Below are 17092 nucleotides of genomic sequence, written 5' to 3'. Positions count from 1 at the left end.
ACCTGGGCACATTGTTGGCTCAGTTTCAGCCAGCACCCACACATCCTTTTCCACCACGCAGCTTCTCAGCCACTCTGCCCAGCCTGCAGCAATGTTGTGACCCAAGGGTAGGACCTGGCACTTGGAACTGGCACTTTGCCTTGTTCAACTTCATACATTGGCATAAGCCCATTGATCCAGCCTGCCCAGATCCCTCTGCAGAGCCCTCCTACCCTCCTGCAGATCCACACAGACCCTGCTTTGTGTCACATGTAAAATGGTTGTAGTCTGACATTACCCAGTAGCCACATTAAAACAAAAAGCAGGAAAGGGGTTTTTATTTTTGCAGGTTGACTGATCAAGCTGCATTAGTCATAGGAATGAGAAGTTGTGGAGGTTAGAACTACAGGACCAAAAATGCAGCCTTTATAAGATTAGGCTTGGGTAGGTAACAAGGCTGCAATGCTGTTTTAGGAAATGTCTACCTTGTGGGTTGTCCCTAAGCCAAGGATGAAAGTTGCACTAGGATGTCCCAGGATGATAAAATGACAGCTTCTGCTTTGCTTCTGTGGTAGAGTCCTTCACTTTCTCATGTTTATGGATCTTTGAAGCCTCTAAAACTCCCTCTGCAACCTGATAAAGGGGCTCTAGGTTCCCTGGCATTAGCACATCTGTGGGGGAACAAGTTACTGAAATTCTTGTTCCTGGTGAGTGATGTGAAATGCAAAACAGCATAAAATATGTTTGTGGGTTCTTGCAGATTTATTACTGTTTAGTGCTGTCTACTGCATGAATATCAGTAATTTCTCAGTGTTTTTAGGCAAGTTGGGGGTAAACTGTTTGTATTTAATTGCAGTTTGAGTTGGAAACCTTTCAGTGCCGTTAAAATTAATGAGAGCTCCGTGTACTTACTGTTAATTTTATTAACAGGAACCAACAAGATGCTTAAAATTAAGAGGCTGCTTGGAGATGAGTGTCTGAACACTGAGTTTCAAATGCACTATAGTTAACTATGTGACAAAAAACTTATATGACAGTAAGAAGACTACAGAGGGAAACAAGCAACTTGGTGTATAGAACTGCCTTTCAGTATTTGGCAGTAGTGTAACCATATACTTTAAAGCATTTAATTTATAAATAGTTTACAACCTAAAATCCATTACATTATATGCAGGAGTTGTAAAGTTAACAGTGAAGAATTAGAATTTTTTTTCAAAATTGTTCTCGTTGCTTGTTATGAGATTTTATCCTTTTATCTTGTGGCTCTAGCTAGATTACAGAAATTATTATTACTAATATTTTTTAAAGTACTATCTTTTGAACACTGCTTAACAGTTACCAGTTGGGAAACACTTCTCTGAGACTTAATTACCCATATCTACATTCTCGCCTACATGCTGCATGTATTATCTAAATAATTTATATGCTTTTGCTAATCACCTCCTCCAAAGAATAGTGATTTCTTTGGCTTATTTCAAGGAATGATAGCTGACTGCCAGGTATTGCTGCTGTGCCCACATATTTGGAAAATTTTTGTCTGAATTACTTTGTATCTGTACAAAATATCTGAATTGATTTTTTAATATATAGCAATACCTTTTAGTCATTTGACTTATTTATAGTATCTGCTGTTCACTCTTGGGTGTCTCCACTTCTGCAATTTTTTGCTGGTGGTTACAGATTTTTCTTTTTTACTTTTTAAATGCATATATTTTAAAGATAGATATTTTGCCCTATTTTTAATAATTTGTTTATTTATCTTTAATATCTTTCTAGCATTTCCCACGTAACCCCATATGCTTTGTTGGTTTGCTTGCTCCCTAGATGGTATCTCAGCTTGAAACACAATTAGCTAAATCGACTAAAGCTTTGGAAAATCAGACCAGATTGTACCATGAAGCCCTAGAGAGGAACAGGAAAGCTGAAAAATGTTCTGAGAATTTCCGCGATCAAGTGAAACACTTGGAAGAGGAATTATTAACTAGAGACCTGATGCAAGATGGTTTGAAGCTTGAGAAACAAAAAGTAGTTGCACACATTATTTACTTTTGAATAGAAGTCACTTAAGGTAGAGACACAGCTCATTGTATTGCACTGGTCCACTGGAGCACGGCAAGTAATGTGAAATAGCAAAGTCAGACATCATGTAGGGAGTAATAATACCTTTTCTTTGACCAACAATACCTTTTCTTTGACCAACAATTGCAGTTGGAAGATGTAGCTAAGTTTTTGAGTTCCAAGTCCATTACTGTGAAACAAAACAAACAAAAACCCACCCCCCCAAAAAAACCCCACCAAGCAAAAAAAAACCAAATCCTAAAACCAATCTATACCCCAAAACCAGCTTAAAAAGCTTAAAATAAGTCCCTGTCAATACCCCATCAGAAGTCCTTCAATTATTCTCTGATGTCAAAATTTCTTTCATCCCGATGTCTTTCTCTAAAACATTATCTGGTCTGCAATTTCTCAAGGTCTTGTAGTTTTTGATTCATTTATATTATTAGACAATCATGACTACTAGGGTTTTTTGTCTAATTGTTTGAATGAACACACAGCCTATAACTCATTCACGTACCAAAGAGTTTGAAAAATGACATAGTATCTGGAAAGCCAAACACTACAGCTACAAAGAGCAAAGTTGCAGCATGTTGCCAGGCCAGGATTAATGCTTAGAGGAATCAACAATTTTATGCTATTTGTTTTGCCTTAGATTATGATAAAATAACTTTTTTGAATGAAGCATCACATTGGGAGAGGACTAGAAAAAGGAGCTGTTCCTTCTGCTTTGCTTCCTCTGTGAATAACATGTGGCCTTAGATTCTTAAATTATTCTCTAGATTTTGCTGCAATGAAGAGATCTTTTTTGCAATTTTTTTCTGTCAATGAATAACTGCAGTGCTTTCCTCTTATGCTGCTGTTTTTATTTTTTTGAAGCAGAAATATCATGAAGCAAAAACAATGGTAATGTTGTAATGAACAAATGGTGAAAGTGGTTTGTTGGTGTTTTGGTTTTTTTTTCTTTTTATTTATTTTGTTGGTTCTTTGCAAAGATAATGGTTTGCACCAGAAGTAAGAGGAAATAAAGGAAAACAGTTCTTAGTGAGAAGGAGGGTTCTGGATTTTGCAAGAGAAGCTAATTGAGAGCAAGGGGCTAAAGCAATTTTTAAAGAGCTGGTAGGGCAGGACGAAAGAAGGAAAAATTGGATTGAATACTATTTGATATCTGTATGTGTTCACATCAGTAAACCAGATGGAGATGCAGTTAAAATAACCTTAAAAGCAATTTGTAAACCAGTAACTTATCTCTAAACCTTGCTGTTCCAAAGAAGGGCTGGAGGCTGACTGTGTTAACATTCCTGCATCTCCACAGACTACATTGTATGTCATTCATGGCATCACTGGTACCAGTTCCCTCTGTTTGAGAGCTCACAGTACGGGGCAATCCCAGCACTTGCAGTATTAGTTAGGACACAGCTGCCCATTCTGACTTCTCCCTGCCAATGCACGGCCATGTAAATCAACAGAGCTCCAGACAGGAACTGGAGTCAGAAGCAGGGACCTACCTATTCCTGCAGAGAAGCAAACCCCAATTTTTCTTGCTAAGAAGATAAATACAGTCTATCTAGGCCATTTATGGACAAAGTAAGTGTTGATTAAAAAAGGATATAGGGAGAATTTGCAGTTGTGTCAGGAGTGTGCCCAATTACACTCTTTCAGTGTATTATTTCTTGTAGTGTACAAGAAATAATACACTGAGCCAACATATTGTTGGCTGCCTCTGTAGTTGGGATTGCTTTTAAAGTGTACTTCATGACTTTTAATGAAATTTTATTATTCTTCTGCCCACTTTCCCACATCTTAGTATCTGAAATTTCTGGAGCAACTTAATGAGAAGATGAAGCTGGATAGTCTAGCAGCAGAAGTTGGATTTGATATGACTATGGATGTGATTCTGGCCCGGGTAGAGCAGTTGGTAAAACTGGAAGGGGATGCGGTAGTTGAGAACAAGACTGTGGCATACAGCCTCAGAAGGAAGGTATGCAAAAAAGACATACCATTCAAAGATAAACATATGGCTATGTTTCTGTAGTGGCTTGTTAGAAACAGCAGACTGTATATGTGCAAGGAATTTCAAAGATATCCATGACATAAAAAGAAGATAGTGAATATTTGCAAACTGTGCAAAAAGGCTGCATATTGAAATAATAAACCCATCAGTCGGTTGAACACGATACTGTTTTTCACAACTTCTTAAGAAAAAATGAAGAAGTTATGGATGTTTATAGCTGTATATTTGTCTACTTTTTAATATGCATTTATAGTTCTGTAAACAACTGCCATAAATATTTAAATCTAAAGGGATCTGCCAAGGAGGGATGCACATTACACAAACTTCTCTAGAAGCTAGTGGGGTCTTGGTTGTACTTCACCAAGAATTGCAACGTTTCCAACAGGAACTGTTCTTTCATTCAGTTGATCCTACAGGAACAAGTTTGTTCAAATTTGGTCAAGCAGCCCTCTGTCATCCTGTTCTGACATAGGGAAAACTTTTGGGTTTAGGCTTGTCAGACTGGTATAGAGCTGGGAATTGGGTCTGTTTAAGGCTTACAACAATAGAGAAGCACAATGAATTGGTAATACAAGAAGTATCAAGTTAGGGTATATATGTTGATACTTCTTCACAAAGTTTTCAAGAGAGGAAAAGGAGTTCAGGTTATAAATGCAACATGAGGATTAAATTTGGTGATTATGTAATACCACGGTCTTTCACATTTATTTTTTCAAATGTTCTTGTGTTTGGAAATCAAGTTGAAGGCTCAGAAAGAAAAGCTTGAAAGCAGAGAGCTGCACATGAACCTTCTGCGGCAGAAAATAACCCAGCTGGAGGAAGAGAAGCAAGTAAGGACTGCCTTAGCTGTGGAAAGGGATGAGGCCAATCTTGCTGTCAGAAAGTTACATAAGATGATAGAGAGGCTACAGAAGCAGCTTGATCTGGCAAGGAAAACAAATACTGATCTCAAAGCCAAGCTGTCTGAAACCAGTGAACTTAAGGTGAGTTAAAAGATTACATTTGTACTTCTATCCATTTTTCTATTCCAGTTGCATACAGCTGGACTTCATTTAAATAAATGTGTTCATGGACAACTGCTCAAATCTAGGTGGCAAAAGCAAATATAATATTATAATGTTTTGGGTATTTAAAAATTTGTCTTGTTATGCCTAGTAGCATTTGCAAAGCCCAACATAAATTTTTGGGCTAGTATAAGAAAAATACAGTATATGCATCCCTTTCTTTCCTGTTGGTATGACTGTCATGTATTTTCCCATGAGTTGCTCACAGAAGCAATTAATATCTCTTCTGATGAGTATGGGGGGAATATAACAGGCAAGATTTTAAATTTTAATTGTTTCTATGTTGCATTACATTGCAATAGTAATACAGCACCTTCTTTTACTTAGGTGAATACTAGTAGTTTGCAGCCATTGATAGCTTGCCACCACTAAGAGAAAGGAAGATTGATTTTATGTGACTTTTTGTCTTGTTGCTGATGGAGTGAAATAGACAACTATGCACATGTTCCCACTGAGCCATTTTTACCAGCAAAACATTTGACACCTCTTTTTAGTACTATTTTTCCAGAAGCTGGAAGAGAGTGAACCCTCACTGTGGATTTTCTTTTCTGTCCAGATGCTACTTTTCACAAAACCTGTGGAAAATTAACTGTCTTTGAAGGAAAAATCTTTTTGTTAATTTTGTTGAAATAGGCCAGTATCCTTAAATAACATTTTTGTTCACATGTACATGTGATGATTTAATGAAGAACCCAAAAGAAACCACACTAAAATGCTTATTCATGATCACTCCTGATATTTTTATTGTTTGCTCAGGTTAGATGAAAAAGTATGGCAAATTTAATACTTCTTTATCTTATTGCAGATCAAAACTTTGGAGCAGAACAGAACAATAGAGGAACTCAGTAAATCTCAAGACAAATTGGAAAGAATGAAAGAAAAAGCTGAGAAACAACTTAAATCTGCCAAATCGGAACTTCTTTTAAAGGAGCGTGAAGCTACAGAAGATAAAGAGAAAAACAAAAATATGTTAGAAGCAGTTACCAGTGAGATGAAGGTGCTTAAAACAACCCTTGCTGAACTAGCAAAAAGAGAGAGACAGGTAGGTGTATAGGTATTTGACAAGTGCTAGGTGTCCCTTAGAGTGTAGGAAATTGGTGTAGTGGAGCAGCTACCCATCTGTGCTTTAAACTGTTCCAAACATTATCAAACAAGGAAATTTTAGGTCACACTTGTGAGCCACAGTGACAGTTATAATTGCAAAGCTATTCTGCAAGTTAAGTTTTGCAAGAGAATAATAAATGCAGACATTATTTTCTTTGCTCATTGTTGCATCCTGGGTTTGGGTTCAGATTAGGGGTTCTGATGTGTGTTAGTTAGCTGGTTCTGTGTACCCCTGTGCATCCCCTGTGCTTTCCCCCCCGCGGTGGCCTGCTCCGGGTCTCCTACCATTGGAGCTCACCATGCCATTCCTGTAACCACCCCCCTGGCCACTCCGGAGATTTCGCTGTCTGTTACCCTGTTCCCGCAACCCCATTAGCCCTGGAGCCCTGTGTCCGCCCCTGTCGTGTCCACGTTGGTTACCCCGGTCCATGTCACTCCCCCGTAGCCTGCCCCCATTGGGTGAGGGGGGCTTCTGCCTCCCTCGGCCCACCCCCTATAAAACCCTGTGTGTTCCTTTGTTCGGGGCCATTTTGTCCATGCGGTGCCAGGGAGCAAGTCACAACTCTCCACTGCAGCTCCCCGCAGCAAATAAAAGCTCTCCAGCCAACCACACGGATGGAGTGGACAATTCCTTCCTTCTTTTGTCTCACCCCTCGCGCACGGCAGCAGAAGCCGCGGCCAGCCCACCCCAGTGCACAGAACGCAGTAGTGCCTGGGAGGAAGCAGCAGCCCTGGGTCCCGCCGAGAAGCAGCACCATTCCAGGCTCTCCCGGGCTGCCTGGGACCAGGGAAAACAATGCAACGCTGCAGCTCATCACAAAATATTACATCACCTTTTAGAGAAGTATTAAAATGCTGTAAAATCCTAGTATCTCTCTTAAGATATATCTTTTCCCAAATATCTTAGGTATAAAACTTACCAACATCTCATCTGTTTCCTTTTGTTTCTCGCACATCTGTCTCTTGCATTTTCTCCTTGCCAGTTGTAAGAGATGCAACAAGACTAAGTGATAGGATGAAAGGAAGCAGCCTCAGTTTGTGCTGTGGGGGAGCCTCAGTTTGTGCTGTGGATATTAAGCAAAATTTATTCACTGAAAGCGTAATCAGGCATTGGAACAAGTTGCCCAGGGGAGTGGCTGGGTCACCAGTCCTAAAAGTATTTAAAAGACACCTAGACACGGTCTAGTGATGGACTTGGCAATGCGGTTAGGAGTTGGACTTGATAATCTTAAAGGTCTTTTCCAACATAAATGATTCAACGAGGCTGCATTACTGTGTAACTGTGTATAGGCCATAAATTCAAAGGATGTTGGAGAATACATGAAACACCTAGAACTTTATTAGATTTCCCAGCTAAAAATTTTATGGCATATATTGGCCTTAACAATGACTCTGGATGAAATTTAAGAATGCTATTTCAGAAAATTAGTCTAGAAAAAGTTTTTTTTATTTACATGGAGAGAAGACCAACAACATGGGAATCTTTTTTCCCCTGGAAATCTTTAGCACTGTTTCGTTTTATAACAAATGTTAGAAATTTCAAAGGAAGATTTAATTTCTTCATACATCTCATCAGGAAACAAAGCATCTGACACAGAGAAGGAGATGTTAATTATATGCAGGAAATAATTCCATGGAGTCATACACTGAATATTGTGCTAAAAGCACAAATACAAATGTTGACTTTTTACTGTCTGAATCCAAGGGGTTTCAAACCACTTGAATATTATTGCAATATTCTTTGCACTTTTCTTTTTGTTCTCTTTCTGTTGAAATAAGACCCCTTCTACTCTCTTGTAGTTACAGTGTGAAAATAAAATATAGCGTCTGCTTTTTACTTCCTCAAACCCAAATATCTTGGGTTAATGCTCTAAGTTGCATTTATTTCCTGTTTTTTACTTATGATAATTTTCCTCACTGAATGGAAGGTGCAAAGAAAATTTAGCAGGAGTGTTGTTGTCTGCAGCATACCTTTGTGTTTGAGTCTTTAGTGATGTTTATCCTTTATTATTTCTCTCCTTCATCCAAAGGCTGGTTCTTTGCAGTGAGCTGCCTTGATCTTTCAATGTAAAGTTTGTGTGAAAACAAATTCCAACTTTACTGCCTCCTTATCCTGTCTGTGAGCCAGATGTTTTAAAAAAATCTTTAGCTTCTGCAAAATACTGCTTGCCTAGCACACTGCCAGACCCCTGCATCAGTGACCTCCTGAGCTAGTGTAGAATATAATATATGGGAACTTTAGGGTTTTGGTGTAGTGCTGTTCCAGCATTTGACCCAAGACATCTCACTGCCTTGGTAATACAGGTAGCTGGGATTGAATTCTCAAATCACAGAATCGTGGAATGGGTTGGATTGGAAGGGACCCTAAAGATGATCTAGTTCCAACACACCTCCCACGGGCAGGGACATCTTCCACTAAACCAGATTGTTCAAAATCCATTTCAGCCTGACCTTGAACACATCCAGGGATGGGACAGCACAAGTTCCCTGGGCAAACCTGTTCCAGTGTCTCACTATGCTCCCAGTAAAGAACTTCTTCCTACTATCTAATCTAAGTCTTTTTGTTTAAAAACCTTCTCCCATTTCCTATCCCTATGTGCTTGTGTAAAGTGTTGCTCTCCTTTTTTTTTTTTAATAAGCCCCTTTATGTCCTGAAAGGCTGTCATAAGGTCTCCCTGGAGCCTTCTCTTCTCCAGGCTGAACAAACCCAGCTCTCTCAGCCTGACTTCATAAAAGAAGTTCTTCAGCCCTCTGATCATCTCTGTAGCTCTCCTTCTAACAGTTCCATGTCTGTCCTGTGCTGAGGACTCCAGACCTCAGCTCTGTTTTGTATTGGTTTCCATATTTGTGTTTCTGAATTGATGGCAGCTCCTCAGGGTTTGAAATAAACTGCCTTTGGCAAAGTCTTGGAAACTGAGACCTTGTTTTCAGGAAAGCTGCCAACCCTTTCCTCACAGATTTGACTGCTTTAGAATTCTGCACAGTGTTCTTGGGGTTGGAGACATTTCAGGACTGTCTTATTTTCTCCATATCCTTAGCCCTTGGAGTGAGGACGTTGCCACATTAGAACATGAGTCCAGTTTCTTAATGGTGCTGATGATTTTGTGGCATTTTGAGTCTCTTTCATGCTTGGGAATGGTGATTCAAATAGAGAGCAATAAAAGCATATTTGGCATTCAAATAGAGAGCAATAAAAACATGTTTCCTCAAAAAGTAACATTTTCCTCTTTCATGTATTGATGATGAGGAGTATTAAGGCATTTGTTATTTTGGCTGTGTAATTTATTGTCTGTTCAAGAGGCCTTGAAGTTTGACTGATAATGATACATATTGTGAGTTGAGAAGAGTAAATCAGCAGTGATGACAACTACTTGTGGATGTCTATCCATTTGGAACTGCAGAGAGAAAGCTGTGTCTTTAATGAATTACTTTACCAAATACTATTCCTGTGACATTTTCAGCAGCTATGCACAGAAGAAAAACAAGCATTTTCTTAAGCTGCATCTTGAATTTGGGCTGTATCCTGATTCAAATCAAAGTCAGACCACAGGATGTGCCAAGAACTTCCACCTTTCTTCCAACTTCCTCCTTTCTTTTCTCTCAAGAAAGTGCAGGGTGGAGGGGAGAGGTGGCAGATAGTGGTCAAGGACAAGCAACAACCTCTGCTCTGGGAAGTGCCCACCAGGGTTTCCAGTTTGTATAGTTTTTGGTCATCTGGGTCAAGTAAAAGTATGTTTTCCTCAGTTTTTGGAGTTGAGCTGGCAGGGAAGATGTGCCTGTGAAAGATACTAAAGAAACACTTGAAAACTGTTTTGTGTTTGAGATAATTGACATCTCAGCTGTTTGTGTTTTGTGATTTGATGTATGCCCCAAAGGGCTGTTTATGTCCTCTTCTGCTCTCTGTATTGAGCAACAGTTGATGTGCCTATATTTAGCACTGATAACACAAGTTATCAGTGTTGTGTTTGTATATGCCTATATGTACATGTTTTCCCTGACATCTCCTTTGCTTCCTATTTGATTTACTCCTTTCTGTTTGCTGTTGCAGCTGGCAGATTTTCGAGAGGTGGTCTCGCGGATGCTGGGCCTCAACATTGCCAGCCTGGCTCTTCCTGACTATGAAATCATTACACGCCTTGAAGGGCTGATTCACTCCCATCAGCACCACTTCTTCCCCTGTGTTTGCCTCAAAGATGTGGCAAGAACCCCAGAGGAACAGTAAGGAAACATCCATCTTCTTCACTGGAACAAAGTAAAATTTTCTGTTTGCTTCCTTACCTGCTGGACCTCCACAGAAAACAGATCTCTATTTCTGTTTCCTATTCTAGAGACAGCAACCAGGGCCAATTTTTTAGAACTTCAACAGAGAGACTGATTGGAATGGGTAGAGTCAAGCCAACAGCCTGGAGATGGCAAACAGAATGATAGGCAGCACATCAATGATGCCCTCAAGTTTCAGTGCAGAGGCGTTTAAGTCATGGGTCACCCAAAGTCAGCTCACAGTTTTGAGAAGTTACTGGATGTCTGCTTCAGTGGCATTCCTTGTGTTTTACCTCTAGATGACAAGGATGAAATCAAGTAGGGGTTGTTCTGCTGCTGTTCTTTTTGGCACCTGGGACATCTCTGCATTTTTACACATAACGGCTTTAGCTTCAAGACAATGGTCTGCAAGTTAGAGGATTATCTCAATTTTGGAGCAAGAGATTTTTTTCCCCCTTCTGTTGGTTTCTTTTGTCTGCTTCTATGGCAAAACAAAAAAATTAATTTTTGCAGCAAAAGCTTTCTCACAGAGTCCTGTTGGTATAATTGAGTGTTGGCCTTGGTCATGATGTCTTGAAAAGTTTGCTTCCTGCAAAGCTGCTGTATTCCTTGGGCAATTAATCCACAGTGGCAATTCTTCTGAGTTAATGAAAATTTTAGAATTCTTGTTCACTACAGAAAATAGCTGAACTACTATAGTGTTTATTTTCAGAGAAGTGATGATGAGGTGTACAAAACTACCCCTTAGTAGTTTTAGTAAGAGTTAGTACCTTAGTAGTAACTGCTTTCTGAGTGTTGTTAAATGCCATTATTTTTAAAAAAGAAATATAGACAATAAATCTGTTTTAATAGCACATTCAAACTCGATTCCGTGGTTTTAGTTTTCTCTTCCCATTACATATTTTGTATGGTTGTGTAAATCAGTAAAGACAACTTACTTATTTTTGTCTTGACCATTTGTGGGCTTTCTACAATATCTCAGCAAATGATGACCCACTCAGTAAAACTGAACACACTATTTTAAGAAAAATTACACTTTTTCAAGTAAGAGTGGTAATTTCTGTATCTGGCTGGGGACTCAAAACAGGTTTTTATTTCATTTGCTTCTGAAGAATTGTTTTTCATTGACTTGCTGTAAAATAAAGAAATAAACACTCAAGCTTTTATAAAATCAGTCATTTGAGAAGACAGAAATAAATCTTGCATAAATTCTTATGCTCCTGTGGCTAACTGATTGAAATAAATTTATTTTTTTGTTTTGTAATGTAACATTATTGTATTATTTATTTATTATTTTAGGGGGAATGACTTCAAATGGAAAGAGAACAGGTTTAGGTTAGATATTAGAATTCTTTTTTTTTTTTTTTTTTTTTTTTTTTGTGTGTGTGTGTGTGGGTAGTGAGGCACAGGTTGCACAGAGAAGTTGTGGATGCTCCATCCCTGGAAGTGTTCAAGGCTGAATGAAATGTAATTTTTAGGCGTGATATGTTGATTGGGGATTTAGAGGGTGGAAAAGGATGCAATAATTTTCTAATTCTTTGTGAGATAAGTAGTTTCATGTTGTGTTTTGTTGGTTTTATTGGCACTTCTTTTTGATTTATTACTAAAGAACAAAACCCATTTTCTTAATCCACATTAATAAATAGCATACAAAACATGATTTACTGTATTTTGAAAGTTAAGTAAATTGCATTACAAATTCAGGTCCACTCAGCTTAGATAATACATTCATAACATTAAGAAATAGTCTCAGAGAGTGACAAATATAAAGTAAGGTTGCATTGTGAAATGATTTCCTGATGTCTGCAATGAGACTTGAAGTCTCCTGTCAGGCCCATCAGCCTCGTCCCCTGCCACCCTGCGACCGGCCCTGGCACCAGCAGTGGAGTTCCAGCCCCACGGAAGCTACCAGTATGGGTCTCTAAATTATTTCAAAGGAGGCAGATTTTCACATGAAGTTCACAGCAATGCTTGATCAGTGGTTTGCATGTTAAGCCAGAAGAAAGAATAAAGGTTTTCTAATGCCTTTTCTATTTTTAGCCCAGCAGATCTGTATTTTCTGAAGCATTAATGCTTACCATGTTCACAAAGGAATGGGACCTATTATCTGACTACTAATATTCCCTGTATTTGCTTTAGTTTTGGAAGAGCACTGACATATTTCTCCATGTATCCAAAGAAAATAATTAAATAAATAAATAAGAAGAAATTTGATTTGAACAAAGTTCAGGTGATTTTTGACCTATATAATTTAAGCCCTGAAAAAACTGACTTTCAGGTTTTTTTCAAAGCTTGTTCCCTACAGCACTGAAGTAAGTCTTTCTTTTGGGAGAAAAATTAGAAGAGGCTTATGAATGTTTTGAACATTTTTTTCAAATATTTTCTTCTTTTTTTAAACCAAGATGCATTCATCACAAGACAGGCATTGCAAGTGTGTATTAAGGTTGTGTCAGCAGACACCCCTCTTCCTGTAGCTTATTTTTACTAGTTTTGTCTGTATTAAAAAAGGTGTGGGATTAAGAGTTTACTATCTGGTCATAATTACTCTTTTATTGTGGTAAAGAATATCAAATTCTTGATTTATCAATAGAATGCATACTGAAATAGAAGTAGTCGATGTTAACTCACAGAACAGTACAGCTACAGAATTACATTTTTTTCTCCAAATAACAGCTGAACTAAGTCCAATGAAAACAACTTTACTAAGTGTTAAGGTAAAACTCAACAAATTAAAATGTTGCAATTGTAGATATTAAAGTGAAATTATCTAAATGCTATAACACTGTAAAAATAAAATCACAAAGCAGATAGAAAAATGAGTGTTCTAGTGTTATAAGTGTATTAAAGTAAATGGAAGTGAATTTTTGCCTATGCATCATATTATTAATAATACACTATTTGCAACACAGCAGAACCATGCATCAGAATATTAATGTAGTCAAATCATGATTCCTCAAAGAAGTTAAGTGCAAAAGTATTCAAGTACTTTACTAAATTAGAATTAAGATGCATCAAGACAGATTGCATTAAATTACCCTTTGACTTCTGTTGCTCTGTAGTTTATTATTACAGTAAAAAGCAGTTTGCTTGCTTTTCACATTTTCAGTGGATGTATGCATAATGAAAAATTTTGTACAGCTGTTCTGTTATTTTGCACATTATAATGGTGCAGGAGAGGGGGAATATGAATAACCCAAGTCATAAAAGATTTTAATTTAAAAATAGCAGATGAGAAATCAGGTACATTTTGACAGAAAAAGTAATGTATTCTACCAAATTTTTCATTGAAATAGAAGTATTTTGTAAGACTACAGGTTCCGAATTTTTCTCTTGACCATCTAAAACAAAGGGGGTGAAGAATGAAACAAAACAAAGTGAAATTCTCTAGGAAATTAGAGAAAAAAGATTTCTTATATCACTGAAGCATACAAAACAAAATTACTTAACTATGTGGAAAATAAAAAAATGATAGCTTGCCAGAATAGAAACTGGAAAGAATGTTCAAAGATAAACCTTTTCAAATGGAAGATTTCAGATTTTTTTTTTTTTTTTTTTTTTTTTTTTTTTTGGTCAAAACAAGTAAGAATCCTCTATGGAAATACTTTTTTTTTTTTCTGGAAGGCAGATGAGTTTATTAGATTGCACTCAAAATTAGTGAGGAATAAATGAGCCAGAAAAAAATCTGTGAAACATAACAATGTGTTTGAACAAAATAGTTTACTTTTCTGTCAGTTTTAAAGTCAGCTAATGACCCCTGAGAAAATGAGAAACACTTATTTTCAGAAGGGAACAAATAAAACAGTTGAGATATGTTATTTCATTTTTTCCCCTGTGACTACTTACACTTTGGATAGGTAGGAGAAACAAGACAAAGACTGCAAAGTGTGAGCCAGTGGGATCCAAACAGGTTCCAGGTAGAGAATCCAAGTGTCAGATGCCTTCTGGTAATGCTGGAGATGGGAGTGGAAAGCAGGAAGTCTCACCAAACTGGGGGCTGGATAGGTTTTGGCCCCACGTTATGTGTACCTTTTATAATTTTTGTTATAATTCAATGTTTTTGTGAAATTATTTGGGCTGGTTTTTTTTTTTTTTTTTTTTTTTTTTTAAGGAATGTTAGTATGTTGGGTGGGGAGGTTGAGTGCTTGGTTATAAACAAAACATTCCGTTTTCTATTAATACTGTTTTTAAACAGGCCAATGAATGCAATTTAGTCTGGAAAAAAAAAAGAACCTTGCCCACAAAACTCTGGGAGCTCTAATTACAAAACAAACATGTGATGGTACCCCTGGAATGCTGGAAGACCTTCCCCAGGGCTGGCAGCAACATGCCAGCAGAGCTGACTCAGCCCTTTCCCCTCCTGGTCGTGTTTTTGTACTGTGAGGAAGAGCACGGCCACAGCAGCTCTGGGGGCTGTGGCAGAGCATTGGAGGGAGCCTTGCAAACAGGAATGTAAATCTGGGCACACCAAAGAGGCACCTCTGCTCCCAACAGGGAGTGCCTCCAGCCTGAAACTGTGCTTTGATTGATGGCTTGGGCTTAAGCTGGCATGAAGTAAGGAACAGTAAGAGTATTTCTAGCACTAAGGCTATTTCACTGAGTGTTTCAAAGTATTTCCTCTGTGTACCCTTCATACTGCAGCAGTGATGTAAAAATATGCAGTATGAATTATAAAGTAACGGTATGAATTGATATGGTCAGCCACTCTGGCTGACTTCTTGTCCTTAGAGGAGGTCAGAGACTCATCACTAAACCAAAGGACTGGCAGAAAAACATGATTGGCAAGAACCTTTATCTGAAGACATTTTTTTTTTCTTAGTCTCTACATGCTGCATTGGGTTTGTTGTCGTTCGTGATACTTTTCTCACCTGGATATTTTCCAGATCACTTGCCTGCAGCAAAGTCTCTGTGTTCAGCCCTGTTTTTCATCCAGCAAGGTTTCACATCTGCATCTTGCAAGGAGCCCCAGGTTGTGTAGGCTTGCTGGAGAAATCTGTCCACACTTTTGCTCTGCTGCCACTTTCCATCCCTCAGACCTGGCAGCCTCCTCCTGCACTTTAGCCAGGCTGTGATCTTTGCACGCTGCGCAGCACTCAGCAGACACCAAGACACAGCTGAATCTCTCGTGTAAGACTGCAGTGCCTTTTAGATGCTTCCTACCCCCTTTAAGTATTTTTCTGGAGCTGACAGGTCAGGAACAGTCAGTCCATGCTTGTGTGGGTGGGAGAAAGAGCTGAAAGGTTTTGGTCAGCCTAGAGGATCCTATGAAGTAGCAGGGCTGTGTCAGGCATATGGCCACAAGGGGACAGATATGTACTGTAGGATCTGCAGGGGAGGTGGAGCTGTGAGAAGGAGAAATAACACGAGGGTAAAATGATGGCAGCAGACAAGCCAGGACAGGTGCAGATTCTTGTGAAGCAGACTGCAATGATTTTTATAGCAGAAGTACTATAGCCATCAGTGTAGATGGATGGAATCCTGCAGATTATGGAGTAAAAGTCCCTAAGAGCTTTCCTTAGACATCAGTCCAAACAGGCTGTGCAGAAAAGTGCTAGGCTAGTGCTGAGATTGTTGTAGTAATATTTATGTTTACTGTTTTTGATATTGTTTGGTATTAGAGACATTTAGAATAATACTTCCAAATAATACTTCCATTTATATACTTCCATAATATGCTGGTATTAACTCCAGCATAAGACACCACTATGTAGTCCTGGCTGCTTTTGAATACATGGATTGGGAACAGTGAACAGAGGACAGACAACAGAACTGGGGTGTGTCCAGCAGGAGTGGAGAAGCAGAGTGACTTATATAGGATGTAGGGATCCAGATCTCAGCATGTATTGATGACATTTAGCTGCCTGAGGGGTTGTGGAAGGGGGTGGGAACAGAGGGTATCTGAGAAGCACCTCACAGTCATGGAGCTAAAATGTATTGATTCAAGTGGCTAAAAATATGCCTGAAGACATTTTTCCATATTTACTATTAGGAATTATTCATTTCAACAGCTCGAGACAGGAGGCCGTGGAGAGTGTAGGAATCAAAAAGAATAAATATTTGAAAAAGCAACCAGTAAACAGACAGGGATTTAGACTAATGACCTAAACAGAAAATAATGTCATGGGTTCAGAGCTGCACAGACTAATCCTCTGGTGATAAATCTTAACTGCAAGGCTTTATAAACTTCTCCTGACTTGTGGGTGAACTTCAGGATAGAAACAAGAGGAGCTAGTTGCCCTTGGAAATCTGCTGGTGATGTAGAGGGAGAAAAGGAAGCTGGAACAGGAGGAAAGACTGGCTAATTGCCTGAAGACTGCTGCTCAGTTGGTTTTCGAATCAAGACAGATAAGCTTCCTTTCAGTCTTATGAAGCTCTACAAATTACAATGTCTGCACCAGCAAGTGATAGAGATCCAAAATCCCCCCAGTTAGGATAACAGTTTTTCACAATAGCTCTTTTATTCTTAAGTGGTGCTTGTTCAAATACATTGTAGTTCTTTATAGTGACTTCCTGGCCTAGTCAAAGAAGAGGTTGTGGTTTTTTTCTCAAAAAATGTGGTTTATCTCTGTAGTTTTCCTAAGAAATTCTTGACTGGTCTAGTTTGGAAGTTCAGTTTTTA

At 38.5% G+C, this 17092-nt stretch overlaps 1 protein-coding gene across 1 annotated transcript in view; it reads left to right on the top strand.

Annotated features, from left to right (window-relative positions):
* Window positions 1-10624, top strand: part of LOC128785535 (damage-control phosphatase ARMT1-like) — a 47238-nt gene extending 36614 nt beyond the window's left edge. Inside the window, exons 11-15 of the mRNA XM_053938222.1 lie at window positions 1804-2004; window positions 3842-4015; window positions 4789-5031; window positions 5918-6154; window positions 10265-10624. Coding sequence (XP_053794197.1) covers window positions 1804-2004; window positions 3842-4015; window positions 4789-5031; window positions 5918-6154; window positions 10265-10438 — 1029 coding nt within the window. The 3' untranslated portion in view covers window positions 10439-10624. The remainder of the gene's footprint in view (window positions 1-1803; window positions 2005-3841; window positions 4016-4788; window positions 5032-5917; window positions 6155-10264) is intronic.
* Window positions 10625-17092: the final 6468 nt, after the last annotated feature.

The sequence above is a fragment of the Vidua chalybeata genome, chromosome 3 (assembly GCF_026979565.1).
Source record: "Vidua chalybeata isolate OUT-0048 chromosome 3, bVidCha1 merged haplotype, whole genome shotgun sequence".
NCBI classification, from domain to species: domain Eukaryota; kingdom Metazoa; phylum Chordata; class Aves; order Passeriformes; family Viduidae; genus Vidua; species Vidua chalybeata.
The sequence above is the reverse complement of the archived record's forward strand: the minus strand, read 5'-3'. Positions and strand labels throughout refer to the sequence as shown.